Here is an 18,764-nt window from a genome sequence, read left to right on the forward strand (position 1 = left end):
CTCGTCCCGGTTCCCAGGCCCTAACCAGAAGAAGTAGAAGAAAATAGAGACTAGATACAAGGCTATCGAGAAGCAACATGCAATAAAAGTAAACTCCATTGTCCATGCAGGTCGTAAGACGTAACTGGCCTGTTTTCACCAGGCTGCAGCATTGTACGCAGTTTGTGTATTGTAGGTCGACTTTGATTTTGCAAACCGCTAGCCGCGGTCTCCAGCGCGGAAGTCGGCATGGTATTTGTGAGGATAGCATCTTCGGCTGTTGCCTAGAGTTGGGGTTGTTTAAGGATTCAGTGTGGTATCATCGAGGCGATGTTGCGTGCCTAATCAATCAGAGGCTTCTTCTGGTTTCCGACAACGGCCACTCCAAGATGTCGGAGGGCATTTGGGTCCGAAGGTCGAACTATTGAAGGTAGAGGTAATAATGGGTTGTCGGGATTGATGTGGGCAGCTTCTCGAGCTGCTTGTTCAATGGCTTCCATCTCCTCTTTGCAGCCGGCGTGGTCAAGCGGGCAAACGACGATTGGCTGTCGAATAATGATATCTCGTGCTGAGGCTAGATGGGCCTATGGATCGTTAGTTTAGATTAATAGCCTGCGCGCAATTGGAAAAGGTTATGCACCACCAACCTTGACTGTGAGGTAGTATTCGATCTTGTAAAGGCTCGCGGTGGTAGTAAATCCGCTAACAGCGTAAGTGGGAAATCCCGGTTTGCCCCTTGGAAGCACTCCCTCTCCATCACGCATATCCTTCGCCGGGAAAACCAAGCCCATGTTTGTCAGAAATCCCGTCGGGGGCATTTTCACCCCAATTGCTTCTGTGCGCTTTGTTAATGTTTTGACCTTCCGTTGAGGCTCGTCGCCCTCGTGGTTGTAAATGATCTCTTCGTCGATACCGATAGTAATTTTGTTTATTGTGACCTTCCTGGCTTTGCTGATCCAGTCTGGATTCGGAGATAGTTTGACATAGACGCTCACTGGATCGAGAGGTCCGTACGACCACCGCGGCAATGATATACCCAGCGTCACCAGATGGTCCGATACATTCTCTGCGGACTCCGGACGATTGTACATCCCAAACGTCGACAGCGTGTCGTAGCGTGCGATAGGAACAGGGAACGAGTATTTTCTTTGGTCAGAGTGCCCTTGTTGTACCATAACCACAATCTCATAGAAGGTCTCCGCGGTGCGGCTAGGAAGCTGCAGACTAGCCGGAGGAACTCGCCTAGATGCATCCGGCCCACCTCGTCCGAACGGAATGAATAAAACAAACGGCAAGTCCATTGATAGGACCTCCTCATGTTCTCGGCCAGCTGGACAGCGGAAGAGGAGCATTTCTTTCCCAACAATATCGGTAATATCTTTCCTCGGAGGCGCTAGACGTTTCTTTGCGACTGAGTCCGCTGAAGGGTGGATTGTTTCGCGGCGAACGAGGGATACGGTGACAAGTGATACGTTGACGGGGGCTGTGATGCCGACGCTGGGTCTAATCTCGACTTTCCCTTCAATACGTGGCTAATCAAGGTGGGCGCGTGAGCTATTCTGCTCTGCTGGATCTGTAGCTGCGGAGTACTCACCATAGTCGCAGATATCCCAGGATACCCTATCAGAAAGTTGCCATTTGGAGGCCCGGACACTCGCACAAAGGCGGCCATTGTGAAAGAACGGCTCCCACACCACCATCGGCAGGTGGTAGGTGAGGGGAATGCGCTCCAGGGAGTATTTGCGGATTAAACGAGCCTGATATTGTCGAGTAAGTTGACAGGTTCATAGAGGGCTCGAGTCAACGGGCAGCGGCGCTCAACCGGACGACGCTGACTGCCGTGCGACAGCGTAGGGGTGGTAAGCGGCTGGGGAGGACCTCGAACGCCCAGCACACGATCTCCTCAGGGAACGACAACAATGTGGGTGCGAATATAGGAGGTCGAGAAATATTACCCGCAGAATGGATATATAGAGGCGCAGATGAGCGTTGAGGGCGGCTATGCGAGAGAATGTATTGTTTGGTGGTGCCGAGTGGTGGGGAAGAGAGGTGGTGGTGGTGACGACTCGGGATGGATGGGGTGGAAGCAGAAGCAGAAGCAGAAGAGCGCTTGCTGGGCTGAGAACAGACGAGAAATCCTGCGGGCCTCGCTCGTTAGACGTTAGTTAGTTCATATATCTAGTCCTCTTCCGTGATCTCCAAATTGAAACAATTCTCTTCGAGTCTTCAGCTGAAAGCCTATTATATTTCTTCCTCTTCATGTTCACTGTCCGTCGTCCGAGTACAAAGAGCCAAGAAACCCCATCTTTCCCTCCGACTGACAGATTTTCTTATTCTTTCAACGTCATAACGCTGGGTCTGTTGGTTTTTTGGTTAACCATCTTCAGCTAATTGAAGCTACCTGACACCTCAATGTCTGATAGGACCATCGATCCTGCCGAGTCTTTGCTGACACTCTACATTGAGTCTCCCACCACATCCACGCACGGTGCGACGTGCAATTAGATTGAGATGCTCGGTAGGCTGACAGGCTCTATGTAAGGTCCGTACCCCTACAATGCACACTCCTGAGTACAGAAGCAAGACGATAGTATTCTTGCAGCGTAGGAGCCAGTCATATCCACGGGCCAGCATAGTAGTCCCATTATGAGGCTCTGTTCCTAGTCTACAAATTCGCCCGAGCATACTCCGAGGTGCGATGCAGCCAGGCGGGGTCGATGAGAGTGGGTGAACTTTGAAGACACTTTCAAGCTCACGTTGGATGAGCAGCATTTTGTCCTTGATTATTCGTCACAAACAACGAGATAATGCTGAGATTCAGTATGATACAAGAGTAACTCCTGGATAACTAGGTAACTATGAGATGTTGACCATGGTCTGGACTGGTTGCCCTGTGCAACAAGCATGACATCGATCCATGTCTCATTCCCCCACACACCAGACCTGGAGCCAGACTCAAGGTTCTCGTCTTTCTTCACGACAATCCAACAAGAAACAACGACCAGTTCCTTTATCTTAATCGATTTGAGAACCTCTTCATCCGCAGAATGCCGCCCGCTCGTCGTCGAGGAGGCAACACTGCCTCTGCCCGCTCTAATCAACCTGTTCTATCCTTCGGTGCCAAGTCGCGAGTCACAAAGCCATCTGCCACCCCATCAACGCCCTCAGGCAAAGCGAAGTCTCTCGAACCCCTAACCGCAGAACTTTCGGAAATAGACTCCCAGAAGAGCATTCCCTCACCCACCCTCACCGAACCATCGCAACCACATGTGGCGGAGTTGGCTCTGAGGTCACAAGCGAAGGCGGAAATCCAGCAACCATTGTCCGAAGAAGACAAGAAAGCAACCAAAATCACCAAGAAACAACTTCAAGAATACTGGAGTAAGGAGGAGTCGAAGAGCCGAGGGCCTAGAGGTGGGTGACCGGTCGATCTGCCATTCTTCGTTGAGCAGCCGTTAATCGACTCTAGTTCATCATGACAACCTTACGCTAGACGAGAAGATATTACGACATTTCGATCTCTCTAGCCAATATGGGGTAGGTTTTGCCTATGACAGCAATCAGTGGAAATTTGAAGCTGACCTTGACAGCCTTGCATTGGCATCGCTCGCTTGAAGCGATGGAGGCGGGCAGACTCTCTCGAACTCCACCCTCCTATTGAAGTACTCTCGGTCCTACTGAAACAGGAGAATGCCACAGCACAGCGAGCGTACATTGATGAATTAATGTCATAAGTACGTTTTGAAAGGTGGATGTAACACCCTGCCCTGGAGCGAACGGGACAGGTCGTTTCATATATATTGGCGCTCGGGATCAGATTCAGGCTAGGCGTTGGGAGTTCCTTGTACATACCCCTTGGGATTGACGTTACGCAGTATAAATTTGACATACATTTCATGGATTTTTCTGCACCATCGGGCCTACTATTAGAGTCAGACAGTGAACAGAAGCCCTGTCTATCTTGCACAACGGATCATCAGACGATTTTTCTCCTTCCGCCGTCACTGTGTGGCTATTTTCGGGAAATGATCCGGAGTTTCTGCTGCTAAAGGCTCTTTTCTTCCACCCTATCTGACCCCGAATGCCTCCCAAATGTGCCGTCTATTTTGCCACATTCTTTTCACTTCCCCCCTTCCTTTCTATTCCTTGTTTCTTACTGTCCTACCTCGCTCGCAGCTCTTCCTTGTGGCCATTCGGAGACAAGGTGCACGGGCCAGTGGTTTTGCAGCAGCGACTTGGCTTCATACTCAATGCCGTTCACGGAGTACGAGTGCGTCCTCAGTACCGTCTGGATGTCTTACCTGGTGACGCAGAGGTTTCGCTCCTGAGGATAGGAGACAAACTTTGCCGCAACTGTGTGCTGGCTTCTTGGATCCCGTTGATACAGGTGGTCTTGGACTTTCTTAGCTAACCTTAGGGGGGATATCACTTTTACTGGGCTGGAAAGGCCACTCACTCAAGGAGACATTGACTCAAGAATATCGACACAAGTTGAAGCAGACGCCCCGATGCTCCCAGTGTCACGTCAATATCCTATGGCCACTAGCTTATGTCACTACTCAGCGGGTGCCCTCAGTTCATGCACTCCACAGCCAGGGTTTCATGCATGCAACAGAGCACCTAATGGACACACTTAGAGAAGGGTTTCTCTTTCTCAATGCATGTGAAACGAGCCTCTAATGGGCGAGGTGGCCTTCTGTGAGGTATAAAACGAGCGGGAGATCCTGAACCTAGCATCTCCCAAGCGTACTTTCTGCCGTGCTGTCCTCTATCTCTTGACTTGCGACGTACTGAATCCCATAAACATTCTTCAGCGCATTTATCTCAAGATGAAGGTTTCTCAGTCACTTGTGGTTCTCTTCAGCACAAGCCTTGTGTTTGCCCAGATTCTGGATTTACCCACCTGTTCTGTTAGCTACCCAAGCACGATAGTGTTTGTATACAAAGCTAATCTGCCATAGCTACAATGTTTCCTCAATGCGATGGCTCATGACGGCTGCTCCTCTTTGACTGACTTTGCCTGCCACTGCCGACAGCCCATCCTCGTCACCGAAGTTACTCCTTGTGTGGAGCGAGCTTGTAGCGAGAAAGACCAGTCCTGTCTGTGCCTTCACACCTAATCTTTCTCTGCCCCGAAACCATTCATTCGCATCATATTGACTATATAAAAGCTGTCTCCAGTGCCGTAGTAGCCGAGTGCTCTAGCGCCGGAGCCCCGATCTCCATCCCCCCAGTTGGCTCGACTTCGACCACGCAAAACATCCCAGCAACGACCGTTACTGAGCCGACAAATGGTCCTGTCCAACCCTCGGGTCCTGTCGTGACGCTCCCTACAGAGACTCCAGCCACGTCACCTTCTACTCCAATCGGCTCTTCGTCCGGTGTGCCAAGTCAGAGCAGTCCGTTGAGCTCTACTCCTACATCGCCGCCTTTTGTTGGAGGTGCTGGATCTTTGCATGCTGGGACTAAGTATGTCGGTGCTGCTGCTGCTGTTGCTGCTGGGTATCTCCTGTGAGCGCGGCTGGCATTGGCTTCCTCTTTCAACTAATGAGGAAATATCGGCGAGTGGTAATTTGAAGTATTATGAGGGGAAATTGAATGATCTCTATCATTTTGTATTTGTGTGTGTGTCGTTGCTGTAGTCCCATCGTTTATCGACAAGATCATGATTTAATATGAGCGTTATTGTCTAAGAAAATGAGAAAGGGAGCTGCTGGGAGAACTGTTCTATATGACTATCCATACACTGTTGATATGTGTTTGTTCTCCTCCTATATATCTTAGGGCTTAGATGCAGGCGTCCGATCATCTGTAGACTAAGAGCTCACTATAAAGTCAAATATACTGAACTAACGCCAATGCTACTTAATCTCTTTCTTGAAGATACTTCAGGCTTCTCCTAAAAGCATGGATGTATCACCAGTTCTTTATCACATTCTCAAAACCTGTTCCGCACCTCACAATATTCGAGAATAATGAACCTTGCTACACTCCTTAATATCGCCGCCGAGAGAACAGAACAAACACAGCTTACAACCAATTCATGATTCTATTGTCAATGTTCTATGTGAATCCCTCGCCCCTTCCTCACTTCTCTCTCCGCCACCTTCTCTAAAGAACCATCAAGAACCAGGAATGACTTTGAAAACAAACTGGACACAGCCTCTCGTCCCATGCTTTACCATCTGATAACTTAAGCCATCGGAGAACACAAAAAAAAAAGAAAGCGAAACACGAAGGTAGAGGACAAGAAAAGACCGGCAGAGAACAACACATCGCAACGCAACGCAATCCAACTCAAGCTCACGATGCCTCCGGGTCGAAGACAGAGACAGCAGCGCCGCTCCGTTCTTGATAGAGTCGCGGAGTATCTGTCATATCATCTGAGAGGCCCATTCGTCGTTGCCTTGGTCGGCATTATCACAGTCGGTGACCTATTGTGCTGTGTCTATTACACGGTTCAATTCATTCAATTCTTGTTCGGCTTGTACACTGCTCGGGGTACTGGTCAGCATACTCTGTACGAGCCCGGATACGAGCAGAGCGAGGGAAGGGGTCCGGATATGGATGTTAATGTGGGGTGGGATCAGACTAGGACTGAAACTCTGGGGTTCACGGACCGTTGGCTGAGAGTGAGACCGTATGTGCTAGGCACTCTGGTGAGTTTGAAGCCTCTCATTCAGGGTTGACTTTGATGAGTGCATATGTTCAGTGCTGATGGATAGAGGTTAGACGATGTGTAGGTTGCTTTGGCTGCTTACGGCGGGCTTCGCGAGACGACTTCATCCGTTCATGAGAGGAGGGGGCTTCAGATACTGGACAGACATTGTAGAAGCGGCAGGACTCGTCGTTCCGGGTGAAGATATCGCCGTAAGTGCCCCTGCTTTGATATGGATGTGTTAGCGGTGCTTACTGCAAAGTGTTGCTGACGGTCATGATAGGAGGACCCTATTAGTACACCAGAGTCTAGGCAGACTGAGGAGCAAGCTGACCCGGCCGGACAAGCCCAAGAGGGGCAGAGTGAGGAGAGAGATGTGCAAGGTTCTCGGGCAAGGACTGAAAGCGGGAAAGGCAGCCAACGCAGAAAGAACAAAAAGAAGAAGAGAAAGGGAGGAAGGTAGTCGGCGCTAGACCTATGGATGATTCCAACTTACCTGCTCTCCTCTACTTTCTGTCAGAGCCACCATTTCCGTCGTTCGAGTCTCGCCCTCGGTCGATATCTTCAACATGCTCAGCGGTGGGCTCATCATTGGTGTTTTGCACAGTTTCTCGATCTTCTAGACCCAGCTCGCGAAGATTACAGCCAATCCAGATGGTTCCGAATGGCGAGTCTGCATCACTTTCAACACCGGGACCGGCATCGCGTGCATCGCAGCCTATCCAAATAGTCCCATATTCGGTGTTGTCGTCCTCATTGCTCAAATCGATACAGGAATCTCGGTAGGAGGAGGACTCAGTTTCAACAGCGTTACTCCTAGAAGTGCCCTCGGTCACATCTCCTTCATAGCCGGAGGAATGAGGCTCGTTCTCGTCGTTATGCTTGTTCTCTTTAGGCGACATGGTTGCTATCGCAGTGGAAGCAGTGAATTGCTATGTCAGGGAAAGCCTTATGCTTGAAGCACGATCAAACAGGCAAAATGAGAAGAGCAATTCAAATATCACAGGATGTGTGTTTGGTAGAGAGATGAGGGACAGAAGATCCGAAGAATGTTATGGAGAAGAACAAGAACAGCCAAAGGTCAGCCATCACGCTAAGACCCTTTCATGAGTGAATGACCAGCCTCCACAACACCTGATATTGGATCAGAAAGCTCAGATGTGCACGGTTTGTCTTAGGTGTCGTCATTGACCCCTAACACAAGCGTTGTGCTCTTGTGAAGTAAACAACGCAAAAGCCCTCAGTAGGCAAACACCCACTCAAAAGAATTGCAGTTACTGAAGGAAGAACAGCGCCAGCTTGCGAATCCAGTCCTAAGCTGAAGACTCTGACATAACTAAGTGTATAGAACCTTTCAGTATAATAGTAGATGTTCCGTGACGAGAGAGTACTCGAATATAATTCGAAAGGCGAGGATAAATAGCTATTCTTCTAAGAGAGAATTAATATGAGTGTCTCATTAACGCAATGCTAAGTACGTATGCATCATCGACCTGGCGGGATGAGATAGGGATATCAAATACAAGAAGAACAGGGAAGAAGAGAAGTAAACGGAATCGTCACCCAAAGATCTCATCCTAAGCAAAACCCAAGCAAGCTTCATGGAACCCATAACCGCACAAACCCACCAACCTCCTGCCGACAAGTCACGCAGCTGCCAAAATTATTCATTGCCAGACTGACTCTGCAGTCTTCACATATACAGAGGCACCGACAGGGCCAGACAATGATGGAGCGAGAATTCGTTTGGCAGACAACGCAAGGAGGACCAGAATTTCCCAGGCCCGAGGCACCGGTTTCCCACGTTTGCTGCTGGGTACTCTGTGAGCCTTTAGGAAGTGATCCGAGACGCTTGGTGAGGATGAGATTTTCAAGGATTTCCGATTCTTGCTCGGTGCTTGGTTTCTGAGGGCCGTCATTGAAAGAGGATGAAGGTGCAAGGCGGCTGTGGCGGGAGGTAAGGAGGACCTGAGCTCTCTGGCGTTCGATCTGCTCTTGGAAGCGACGGCGGGTGAGGATTTGGCCTTCTCGGCCGGCGTTGAGGTGGGCTGCTAGGATCCGCGCTTCTTGGCGGGTTTCTTCGTCGCGGGGATCGAGCAGGCGAGCGAAGGAGCCCACGTCAACGAGGGATTCCGGGGCTGGTGTGCTATCTCTGGAGTATCGACCGGGGAATGGGTCAGTCTGTGTGGGTGTTCGTCGACCGTCAGACTCGTCTTCCCATTCAGAGTCTGTGGTAGTCATGGTTGATACAACACTAGTTGTGTCGTCCCAATCCTCCTCTGGCGGGTTATAATCTGAGCTCTGGTCCTGATTGCCCCATGAGCCGCCGGCCTTCCACCAATTGTAGAGCTTCTCATCGAGTCGTTGTTCGTCTGACGGGTTCCAATTGTCCGCGTTCAAACGCTCTCTCTTCCTCATTTCCCTCTCAACGTCGAACTCGTGGTTAGCTGGGAGTTCCAATTCTCCCTCATCCGTTAGCATCCAGAAGTCCAAAGGTTCGACTGTGCTTTTGCCCAAGGTCTCTTGGCCCGTCTTTCTTCGGGGTCCGATGATATTCTTGACCCATTCAGGGCGAGCAGTGATCCCGATTCGGGTTAGCCCCCTATCGAAGACGAGAATCATCCACTTAAACATGAGATAGAAGATGGCGCGGAAGAAAGCGATCCCTTGATAACAACGAGCAAGGCCTCGAAAGGCACCTATTCCACCAGGGTTAGTTTGATACCATGGTGTTCTGGACTTTCCCTTGGTCTTCTCAATCTTCTTTTCTCGGCCATAGCCACTCTCCCAGCGCAAGGAGGAATCATGAGTCTTGAACGAAAGGGGCTCCCCGCTTCCAGACGGGAGGTCGGCGGTTGAAGAAATTGGACTTTGCTGAGATGAGCGCCTGCGCCGTGATTGTTCAATTTCAGTAAGCCTGTCCTCCTCCAACCATGTCATATCGAGTGCAACGACACCTCTTCCTTCATTGAGGAAAACAGCCTCGCTAGCTGCCGCCAGAGTAGTGTAGCCAATTTTGAATAGAGTAGTGTAAAAGTCCTCGTGTCGATTCACGCGAATGCTGCTGATCTGGTTAGATCCCTGCATATTTGCATGCGCCACAGCAAACTTTTCTCGGAGAGTCAGCTGCTCAGTATTCTCTGTAGGTAGTGAGAAGGCAGTTATGGAGAGTGCGAGCGAGTAGATCACTGCGCACACAATTATACCGCAAAATGCCACGAGATGTGGCACGACGCCTACCACATAGACTGTCGGCAATCTCAAGGATATATCATCGGTGCCTATAGCTGACCCTCCGAACAGGCCCCAGGTCACCGAGGCCATGAAACAGAGGCCCCAGAAAGCGGTGTTGGCCAAACGGTATCTGCTCTGCTTTCCAAAAACATCCAGCACATTTGATGATAGACAATGGCAGCAAGAGATCAAAGCAATCAACAACAATTCTGGCGTAGCATTCATTCGATCCAAGATCTGGGACTTGGTCATTGAATGAAACGGCGAACGCTGTGATTCATTGTCGCTATCTCCACTAGTGCTCGGCTTGGATGATCCAAACAGCCCCAGGCCAAGCGCTTGGCTGAGAGTGGACTCGGCTTCCGCAAAAGCTAGTGAATGTTCAAATATCGAAATGCCCCCTTCCGTGACGAATGATCTTCCTTGTAGGGAGCATGACAGTGTTTCCACAAAGTGACTCAGACAGAGCCGAATGAAAACTGGCCACAGTAGCTTGAAAGAGCCATAAGGAACCTCGGATCCTGTGCGAGTCATACCCAGTGCACTACACGTCTGTTGGTCTGTTTGCCATGGAAGTAAAGTCGAGCTCAAAGCATATAGAAACCCCCCATGTCCGGCGTGGTCAACCCGCAGACGCTTCCCGGGTGATCCATATCGTAACTCAGGGTAGCCGGACGATGTCTGGCACTTTATTGCACGGAGAAGAGAATGTATCTGAGAGGCAAAAAGAAGTATCGGTATGATGCGTAAAGCCAGGCGCCTTGTCCAGTTCAGGTGAAGATGTCGCCGCGTGGAGGCATAAATTGTGATTCTATTCAGAACAAGTGCCTTTTGAATGTTAGAAGTCTGCCATGGGTCAACAAAAGCACAGGATTTCTCACCACAGTAAAGCAAGCAAGCGACCACCGACTCGTCAAGTAGGAGAAGAAGCCGCTAAACTTTATGGCGGTTTGTAGAAAGTCCGTGAGTTGCAGGCTAGTATCGGGCTGAGCTGCCGCGGCCTCCACCACTCCCGCCACGGCCTCTCCAGCAGCTTCGCCAGCGGCCTGGGTTGCCGCCGCCATTACATTCCTCTCCGGTCCCGCACCGGCTGTATTCCAGAAGTTTGTTGCAACATTCTGAGCCCCGACCAGTCGTGCAATGCGTCTCGGGATGAAGGAAAATGCGAGTGATTCTGCGCGCTGAAGTCCGCGGAGTGGGAGAGAGAGCAAGTCGCGTGGAGTCGAGGAAAGATTCAGGGACGGTACGGGAGACGGTAAGGCAGAAGCATTCGCGGCGGCCGACAAGGTTTCGGCCCCTTGAAAGGTTGTCATCTCGAACTTGGTAACAACGTCGAAGGCAGGCCGAAGTGTATCCCGCTGGGCGTTTCAAGTACGCTCTGGGCCGAGTATATTGCCGGGGAAGACGGTAGATGACGGAATCAACGGATGAGCATGGTATCTAGAGAAGGCAGAAGAACAAAGCCTCTGAAGTGATAGGAGTATTATTATTAGAACATTGCGCAGCGACTCATGCAAATCAAATAGGCGATGCGGTTGCAAGAAACTTGAAAGTTGTGGAAAGTTGGCAGATGGCAGATGGCAGATGGCCTGTTTGTTGCGCGGTGGTGCACCTCCTCATCGGAACCCTCCACACCACGGCGTCACTCCCGACTCCGCCACTAGCCCAGAAAAGGCAACCGCCATTGTTGCCCACGTGCTGTTGTTTCTCTCGGGATCCCTCTACAAGATAGCCCAACTACATAAAGACTCCCTAAAGCAGTTCATGAGTCCGTATCATAAAGGTAGAAGACAGCTAATCCTAACATAACTTGATAGGTATCCTGGAAGATCAACTCATCATAGTCGGTACATGGCGCTGCTGCTGCGAATGCCGTTGAAAACGCAGGTATTATTCAAAGGTACATATTGTCTGGTAATCACTTTGAGGGCTTCTTGAGCCACCAAACCACCAGTAAGGGAAGATGTGTTGTGCAGTTCACCACCCTCCGTTCTTCGAAGCTCCCTTGCAGCCTCCAAGACCTTGTCACGAGCTTCGTCATCAATGGCCATTGAAGTGTTTGGCGTGATAGCGCCCAGAAGACGATCAATTTCCGAAGACCATAAAGCTTCGTCGTCCAGAGCGTCTTCAGAGTACCGTCCCGCTTGTATCCCGGTTACCACAGTATCTAAGACCTGAAACGCAAGGACAACGGGTATTAGGGACTCTTCGTTACCCAGTTCGACTTGGACAAGCTTCTGCGTGTGTGCGTCACCCCCCGCCTGCGTAATATCACGACCGCGAATCACCTGGATATGAGATGCATTCTTGCAGAATATTTCAATATCCTTTTCCGGTACCTGCCTAGCCCGGTGTAACTGTAATTCGATACTCCTGATAGTTTCTGTCACTTCCGCGATGTCCTTCCTCGCTTTACTTTTGTAGATGTTTTGCAATGAGACATAGTCCGCCGATTGAGCTTTCATGTCAGGAAGGGAGCCGTGTAGAGGTAGGACCTGGTGCGTCTCGTAAAACTTGCGGACCGCCGCCACAATTACCCAGAAATCTGCAGAATCGGCTGTCAACTGCTTGCTCTCCTCCAACTGGAAGATTTCTCTCGTGGAGCTGCGGAGGCTAAATGGATTCAATGCCTTTAGTACGGCGGCAACAGCCTCATCATAATTCTCCTCTCCGCCTTGAGGGTTATTTGTTCTTGCACTGGAACGCACGAAGTCCCTGAATGCTGTTTTCTCCTTGTAATTTGATGGTAGGCGTCCTTCATGTGAGGCTTTCCATTCCTCGAGATAGTGAAGCAGTAGTAATACGTATGGAACGTGGCCGTGCTGGTGATCATCAAGACTGTTCAGGTTGCTGATGCTAGCTCCAGCCGCGGCCAGCTCCGGCCAAGGGCTAAGGAGACGAAGATCCTGAGTTGATTCCGGATCCGGGTGAGTCTCTACTATGGGGAACACAGCAGGTAATTGCAGGGAGAAGATTGAATAGAACCCCACAGACCGCGTGTATAGCACGGGGATTCCTAAACTTTTGGCGCCGCCGCAGAGAGTCTGCAAGGACGAATGCTTTACGGGGCCAGAGATTAAAACAAGTTTATGTTGCTCAAGGAAGCTGGGGTCCTCCTGGAGTATTTCCGCAATAGGCTGAGGTCGGAAACTGATTAGCATCAAGAATAACTCAGGATCTGATCCCTACTGGTAGAGATACCTTGGAAAAGAATCTGCCCTCTACGTCCGGATTCAACTCTCGTAATAGGCGGCATGACTCTTCGGCCCTTGACTTTCCCAGGCTCTCACTTTCAAGAAAGAAGTTAACGCCGAGATCTGGTTCGGTGACCACAGCAGGATCGACGATTGTGAAGCCACCAATTCCTGGAAGAACAAGATTCTTTAGTGTTTCGACTCCGACTACACCAGATACCCCTGTGCTCTTATTGCCCCATGGTCCGTCAGAGTTCACCAGAAGCACTCGGGATTCTTCGAGAGCCTGTTGGCCACTAGCAGCCCAGAGTCGCAGCTGGCGATCATACTTCCTTTCCTTTGATGAAGGCCCCACCAAGGCGCTGGGAAATCCCGAGGTCATTTCGAATATGGCTTGGGAGAGCTCGGAGAGAAAAGGGCCGGGACAATCAGGATAAACTGGAGTTTCAAATCGTTTGTAGGTTGATATTCTATGAAGTGTAGGTTACTCTCAGACAGGCATCGTTAATAATCCAGTTGTAATCACGTGTCATGCATTCTAGCCTGAGGCAATGAGTGTGCCCAGCCTATGACGACACAGCACCCCGCCGTTTGAATTGTCAACGCTGCGATTATCGCGACTTTATTCATGTTTGCATAAGGGACAGATCTTCACCAGTAAAGCGCACACCATACAAGCAGGTGGATCTGTCCTGAAAGATACCAATTGCAATGAGGCTTACCCCGAGGATTGTATTCCTGAGTCGCCGGTGAGTGGCCCATGGATCCCACCACGAAAAGTCACTTCCGACTGGAGCTCCCCCACCGGGCATCTCTCCCCCGGACTCTGCATACTAAAAGGTACACTGCGCAGCCACCAGCTGAGGTCCACTCTTTCTCGATCCTTTCCCTGCTGTCCTCGTTCTCGTGTCGGCAATACTTTCTCGCTGAAAGTCCTTTCACCTCCCGCTCGTTTACACTCCACGATGGCCGAACTTGTCGAGACAGCGAAGCGCGCAGCGGGCAAGGCTGCCGTTGACAACCACTACCCCAAGGATGCCAAAATCGTGGGTATCGGCAGTGGCTCAACAATCGTCTACGTCGTCAAGGCTATCCAGGAGCTAGGCATTGACACTTCCGGCACCAAATATGTTCCTACTGGCTTCCAGTCCAAGCAGCTGATCCTCAACGCGGGTCTTACTGCGATTGATTTTGATGCCCTTCCCGAGGGAACAGTACTTGACATCGCATTCGACGGTGCAGACGAGGTTGATGATGAGCTTAACCTCATCAAGGGTGGTGGCGCTTGTCTTTTCCAGGAGAAGATCGTAGCTCTACAAGCTAAGGAATTCATTTGCGTTGCCGGTTCGTGGCTCACACTCGAATACTTCTTTAGCGGTTACTAACCACATTCCCCGGGGCAGATTCTCGCAAGTTACAGTCCCGTCTTCTCTCAAACTGGAAATACATCCCCATCGAAGTTGCGCCGATAGCAGCTGGACGGGTTCTTACTGCCCTTAAACAGCTGGGCAGTATCCAGCCAGCTGTTCGCCTACAGGTTGACTCCAAGGATATTCCTCTAAGGACTGACCAGGGATTTTTCATTATTGACGCTCCTTTCCCTACTCTTCTCACAAAGGCAGACGTGGCGGCTGGGCAGGATGGCAGCGGTAAAGGCGGGGTTTGGGAAGTCGACGCCCTGTCCGTCGCAATTAAGCAGATTCCCGGTGTTTTGGATGTCGGCATCTTTTCCGGCGTGACCGGGCCCCAGGCCCAGGCTCTTGGGGGAATTGGAGGCCAGAAGCCTATTGCCGCTTACTTTGGCATGCCTGATGGATCGGTGTCGGTCAGAAAAGCACCTCTTTGAAATATCTCAACCTTTTGGAAGCGCACATGGAGATCATATAGCAGTGATGAAGGTGCTACGACTGATACGAATAGATGCTACATAGATTGAGCTTGTTAGTGCTTACTGGAACTTATCACTAGTACCTACTTGATTGGTGCAGCAGTCATAAAGAGCTCTTTACATGAAGTCAACATCGACCGGACTATTTTGCGCCTTTGCCTTTCGCTTCCGTCTCCCCAAGTTCGCGCACATATATACTGACTGTCCCCTCGACCACATCCGACCTGCCATCTTCATATCCTGGACTGATGGCAATCGCGAGGTATTTACCATTGGAGCTAAATCCCACTGCAGCAACGCTGGAAGGGTATTTCTGGTACTGCCTGATTCTCCTCTTCGCGATACCATCCCAAAGCGCAACGACCCCGTCACCGCCTCCAGAAGCGAACGTCCCATGAACGGGATGGAACGCCAGCGAGTTAACCGGAAAGACTACATCGACTGTGTCTGATGCCTGTCGGTGGCACTTGAAAGCATACTTCCGTGCCTGGGACTCAGCCGACGGATCGAACCATTCGACCGCAACTCGTCCTTCAATACTTGAGGAGGCGTAACCGGCGTCATCAGGCATGCAAGCAACGCATCGCGTCATGAACTTCAGACTGCTTTCTCGTCGCTGCCATGGCTCAACCTCAACCTTGCTCGGGTTCGGGCCTTCCGATTCGCCTGTGAGAATGGATAGTGATTTTAGGTCGTAGATGTGTAGGGCTCGCGCGGCCATGGCCACAACGAGTTTTGTCGATGTGAGAGACATGGAGAAGGGCTTATTTGGTAGAGGAATGATGGAAGAGGCGGCGACGGTATTACTGTCCTCGCTCATGCGATGCACGTGCAATGTATTGTCCCAAGACGCGGATATGACCATGTTGTGCTCCTTGCTGTAGACGACGCTTCGGACGCCGGCATCGTGGCTGCTAAGTACGGTCTGGCTAGATGTCACTATATCAATTCTAATCATCGTTAGACCAGTCATATCGCAGCGCAAGACCAACAGCGGAGGACGCACTCACCTCCTCACATCCCAGTCCAGTCCAGCTGTGTAGATTTCGTCCTCGGTGGCGCCGAAGCAGACGTCCAGTACAGGCGCACGATGTTCAAATTTTTGTAGTAGCTTCCCTTCTCCGACTTTCCCGTTTTCATCCCGTAGGTCGTATACGTAGACATTCTTATCCCACGAAGATACAACGAATCGTGTAGAATCAGGAGCGTCGGAGAACTTCAGTGCGGAGATAGCATCCGTCGGCGGGGACGCTATGGTATATTGATCTAGACTGGATTAGCTCAAATGGTTTCAGTATTTGTGATTGGAGCTTACTTGATGCCATGCTGGTTGCACTCAATGATTGTCTGTAGCTTGAGCTTTGAAGCTTGCGGTCGGGCTGGTCATGGGTCTTGCGGCTCTTCTGAGATCATTTTCTGCCACCACCTTCCGCCTTCAAACAATCTCCCCGCCATCCTGTCTCGACTCTCAACTTTCTTTTCTTCAGAACATGCAGATTTCATTTGACTTGCAGTGCAGCAAACTTTCGCCATGCCTTTTGCGCAATTGGTCATAGGGCCGCCCGGCGCGGGCAAATCAACATACTGCAATGGCATGCACCAGTTTCTCGGAGCCATCGGGCGCAAATGCTCCATTGTGAACCTCGACCCCGCAAATGACAAAACTTCTTATCCGTGTGCGCTGGACGTGCGCGATCTTGTGACGCTAGAGGATATCATGAGTGAGGATCAACTCGGGCCAAACGGCGGTGTTCTTTATGCTTTAGAGGAGCTAGAAGAGAACTTTGACTGGTTAGAGGAAGGGCTGAAAGCACTTGGAGGTATGCGCATCCCAATGCTTTGCCTGGTTTGCTGCTGTAGACTAATTGCGCTCTCTCGCTACATAGATGACTATATTATTTTCGATTGCCCTGGACAGGTGGAGATCTTTACACATCATTCATCGTTACGGAATATCTTCTTCAAGATCCAGAAAATGGGGTATAGAGTGCGTCTTCTCTCCATAAGTGGCAGGACAGTCAAATCTAACCCGGAGGCTGTAGCTAATTGTATTACACCTTATCGACTCGTATAACCTCACGTTACCGTCGATGTACATCTCCTCCCTCATCCTCTGCCTCCGCGCCATGCTCCAAATGGATCTCCCACACCTTAACGTTCTCACAAAACTCGACAACCTTTCTAACTACTCTCCGCTTCCATTCAACCTCGACTACTATACTGAAGTGCAAGACCTGTCGTATTTACTCCCCCACCTCGATGAAGAGACTTCACGACTATCGCACGAGAAATTCGGACCGCTCAACAACGCCATCATCGACTTGATTGAAGATTTCGGCCTCGTGGGATTCGAGACACTTGCCGTGGAGGATAAGAAGAGCATGATGAACCTACTCAAAGCTATTGACCGCGCAAGCGGGTATGTCTTCGGGCCAGCAGAGGGCGCAAATGACTCTGTCTGGCAGGTAGCTGTTCGGGAAGGAATGGGGTCTATGGATATCCGGGACGTACAAGAACGATGGATCGACGCCAAAGACGAGTACGATGAACAAGAGCGGAAGCAGCTCGAGGAAGAAGCTAAGAGAAACGGACAACGAGGTGCCGGTCAATCCGGAAACGACGATTACGACGACGATTACGGGCCGATGCCTCCAATGAAAGATAGCGGAGTGAAAGTCATACGAAAGCAAGAAAAGCAATGATAACGAATAATTGTAACATAGGGTATCTCAACGAATAGAAATAATGTACACCAAGTACGTAAACCCAAAACTCCACTTATACCAATCAATTTCTAAAGCCCAGCATCAGTCATCCCCGCTATCCATCTCAAAATCCTCCTCCACGTCCTCAACCCCCCCTTCCTTATCCCTCCCGCCCTTTTCCAACGCCCCGAACAAATCCCCCAAAACACCAACCTCTTCCTCGCCCCTCAGTCTAACAATCTCCCTCCTCGCCCTGCGCACAGCTTCCTCCTCCGCCTTCCTTATCGTTCCAGAAACACGGATCACCCGAAACACACAAGGCCTTGTTAGATTCGATGGCCTTGACCGGCCGGAGTCGCTGATCTCTGGAACCCGCGAAAGATATGTGAGTGCGGTCCAGACGAGGCGGTAGGATGCTCGGGGGCAGCGAATAATGGCCGTGGAGGTTGCAGGGGAGAGGTATTTTACTATTCAAGGATTCAAATCAGTTAGACATGTAACACTTGAAGGCTTCGGGTTTTCCCAGAGCCGCCGGGGATTAAGAAGGAAGGGGGGGAAACATACCACTAACACCCCCCGCTCCAACCCCTCCCAGCCGTCCTACCCCCCAGTCACCAAAAATCTCCGCAACCTCATCGCGAACCATCTTTGCAAGAAGACTCGGTGTCAAAGCATCAGATGTGGGTGCGTGGATTCGGAGCTGTGCTTGCTCGGCGTTGTTCTTGTTCTTGCGCGAGGTTGAGCGCGGACTGGAGGATGATTCGGGGTAGAGAATGTCGATTAGAAGATAGCGGTGTTTGACGCGGACCATTTTGGGGTTTAAGTAGGGCGTTAAATGCGAGTCTGTGTAGTGCGACCGTGGGTGGGTGTTGCTGCTGGAAAGTTTTGTTTGGTTGGACGGTTGATGTGATGGGAACGGATGGGATCTATTTTTTGAAGGTTGCTCGTGCCGATAAGAGATCCGATAAGCACAACCCGGAGAAAGGCCGAGCCCGGCTTCAAGAGTTTAGGATAAGACTGCCAACAGTAATTCTATTCTCAGACGACCGATTCTTGTTGGTGGGTCTGAAAGCAAAAGGATAAAGTGACTCTGACAGGAGCTTGTA

The 18,764-nt window shown here is 50.6% G+C and overlaps 10 protein-coding genes across 10 annotated transcripts; 4 read left to right on the forward strand and 6 right to left on the reverse strand.

Moving 5' to 3' along the window:
* Nucleotides 1–209: 209 nt before the first annotated feature.
* Nucleotides 210–1,806, reverse strand: BJY04DRAFT_37555 (arrestin C-terminal domain-containing protein). The gene is made up of 3 exons (XM_073720242.1): nucleotides 1,574–1,806; nucleotides 627–1,511; nucleotides 210–563 (listed from the first exon to the last, which is right to left on the reverse strand). The coding sequence occupies exons 1-3, from the start codon at nucleotides 1,649–1,651 to the stop codon at nucleotides 321–323; spliced, it is 1,206 nt and encodes a 401-aa protein (XP_073572428.1). The 5' UTR covers nucleotides 1,652–1,806; the 3' UTR covers nucleotides 210–320.
* Nucleotides 1,807–2,691: 885 nt separating this feature from the next.
* On the forward strand, nucleotides 2,692–3,988 carry BJY04DRAFT_186526 (putative DNA polymerase delta subunit 4). The gene is made up of 3 exons (XM_073710918.1): nucleotides 2,692–3,393; nucleotides 3,449–3,516; nucleotides 3,570–3,988. The coding sequence occupies exons 1-3, from the start codon at nucleotides 3,027–3,029 to the stop codon at nucleotides 3,711–3,713; spliced, it is 579 nt and encodes a 192-aa protein (XP_073572429.1). The 5' UTR covers nucleotides 2,692–3,026; the 3' UTR covers nucleotides 3,714–3,988.
* A 2,092-nt stretch (nucleotides 3,989–6,080) lies between these two features.
* On the forward strand, nucleotides 6,081–6,864 carry BJY04DRAFT_186527 (uncharacterized protein). The gene has a single exon (XM_073710919.1). The coding sequence runs from the start codon at nucleotides 6,288–6,290 to the stop codon at nucleotides 6,666–6,668; it is 381 nt and encodes a 126-aa protein (XP_073572430.1). The 5' UTR covers nucleotides 6,081–6,287; the 3' UTR covers nucleotides 6,669–6,864.
* A 279-nt stretch (nucleotides 6,865–7,143) lies between these two features.
* On the reverse strand, nucleotides 7,144–7,539 carry BJY04DRAFT_217111 (uncharacterized protein; the record flags this gene model as incomplete). The annotated part of the gene is made up of 1 exon (XM_073715947.1): nucleotides 7,144–7,539. One exon carries the CDS (start codon nucleotides 7,537–7,539, stop codon nucleotides 7,144–7,146), a length of 396 nt encoding a protein of 131 aa, XP_073572431.1.
* A 290-nt stretch (nucleotides 7,540–7,829) lies between these two features.
* BJY04DRAFT_37602 (putative ubiquitin-protein ligase (Asi3)) lies at nucleotides 7,830–11,272 on the reverse strand. The gene is made up of 2 exons (XM_073720243.1): nucleotides 10,753–11,272; nucleotides 7,830–10,699 (listed from the first exon to the last, which is right to left on the reverse strand). The coding sequence occupies exons 1-2, from the start codon at nucleotides 11,182–11,184 to the stop codon at nucleotides 8,237–8,239; spliced, it is 2,895 nt and encodes a 964-aa protein (XP_073572432.1). The 5' UTR covers nucleotides 11,185–11,272; the 3' UTR covers nucleotides 7,830–8,236.
* Nucleotides 11,273–11,610: 338 nt separating this feature from the next.
* On the reverse strand, nucleotides 11,611–13,529 carry BJY04DRAFT_186530 (NEDD8-activating enzyme E1 regulatory subunit). The gene is made up of 2 exons (XM_073710920.1): nucleotides 13,073–13,529; nucleotides 11,611–13,008 (listed from the first exon to the last, which is right to left on the reverse strand). Exons 1-2 carry the CDS (start codon nucleotides 13,445–13,447, stop codon nucleotides 11,710–11,712), a joined length of 1,674 nt encoding a protein of 557 aa, XP_073572433.1. The 5' UTR covers nucleotides 13,448–13,529; the 3' UTR covers nucleotides 11,611–11,709.
* Nucleotides 13,530–14,030: 501 nt separating this feature from the next.
* Nucleotides 14,031–14,911, forward strand: BJY04DRAFT_206867 (ribose-5-phosphate isomerase RKI1; the record flags this gene model as incomplete). The annotated part of the gene is made up of 2 exons (XM_073713771.1): nucleotides 14,031–14,409; nucleotides 14,469–14,911. The coding sequence occupies 2 exons, from the start codon at nucleotides 14,031–14,033 to the stop codon at nucleotides 14,909–14,911; spliced, it is 822 nt and encodes a 273-aa protein (XP_073572434.1).
* BJY04DRAFT_37638 (WD40 repeat domain-containing protein) lies at nucleotides 14,773–16,316 on the reverse strand. The gene is made up of 3 exons (XM_073720244.1): nucleotides 16,269–16,316; nucleotides 15,964–16,219; nucleotides 14,773–15,903 (listed from the first exon to the last, which is right to left on the reverse strand). The coding sequence occupies exons 1-3, from the start codon at nucleotides 16,276–16,278 to the stop codon at nucleotides 15,096–15,098; spliced, it is 1,074 nt and encodes a 357-aa protein (XP_073572435.1). The 5' UTR covers nucleotides 16,279–16,316; the 3' UTR covers nucleotides 14,773–15,095.
* Nucleotides 16,317–16,450: 134 nt separating this feature from the next.
* Nucleotides 16,451–17,678, forward strand: BJY04DRAFT_186534 (GTPase GPN2). Its single transcript, XM_073710921.1, has 3 exons — nucleotides 16,451–16,773; nucleotides 16,840–16,940; nucleotides 16,996–17,678. The coding sequence occupies exons 1-3, from the start codon at nucleotides 16,485–16,487 to the stop codon at nucleotides 17,653–17,655; spliced, it is 1,050 nt and encodes a 349-aa protein (XP_073572436.1). The 5' UTR covers nucleotides 16,451–16,484; the 3' UTR covers nucleotides 17,656–17,678.
* An 82-nt stretch (nucleotides 17,679–17,760) lies between these two features.
* Nucleotides 17,761–18,469, reverse strand: BJY04DRAFT_217117 (Rpp14/Pop5 family protein; the record flags this gene model as incomplete). The annotated part of the gene is made up of 2 exons (XM_073715948.1): nucleotides 17,761–18,125; nucleotides 18,223–18,469. 2 exons carry the CDS (start codon nucleotides 18,467–18,469, stop codon nucleotides 17,761–17,763), a joined length of 612 nt encoding a protein of 203 aa, XP_073572437.1.
* Between the last annotated feature and the right edge of the window lie 295 nt (nucleotides 18,470–18,764).

Source organism: Aspergillus karnatakaensis (assembly GCF_047715665.1).
Source record: "Aspergillus karnatakaensis strain CBS 102800 unplaced genomic scaffold BJY04scaffold_18, whole genome shotgun sequence".
Classification (NCBI taxonomy): Eukaryota; Fungi; Ascomycota; class Eurotiomycetes; order Eurotiales; family Aspergillaceae; genus Aspergillus; species Aspergillus karnatakaensis.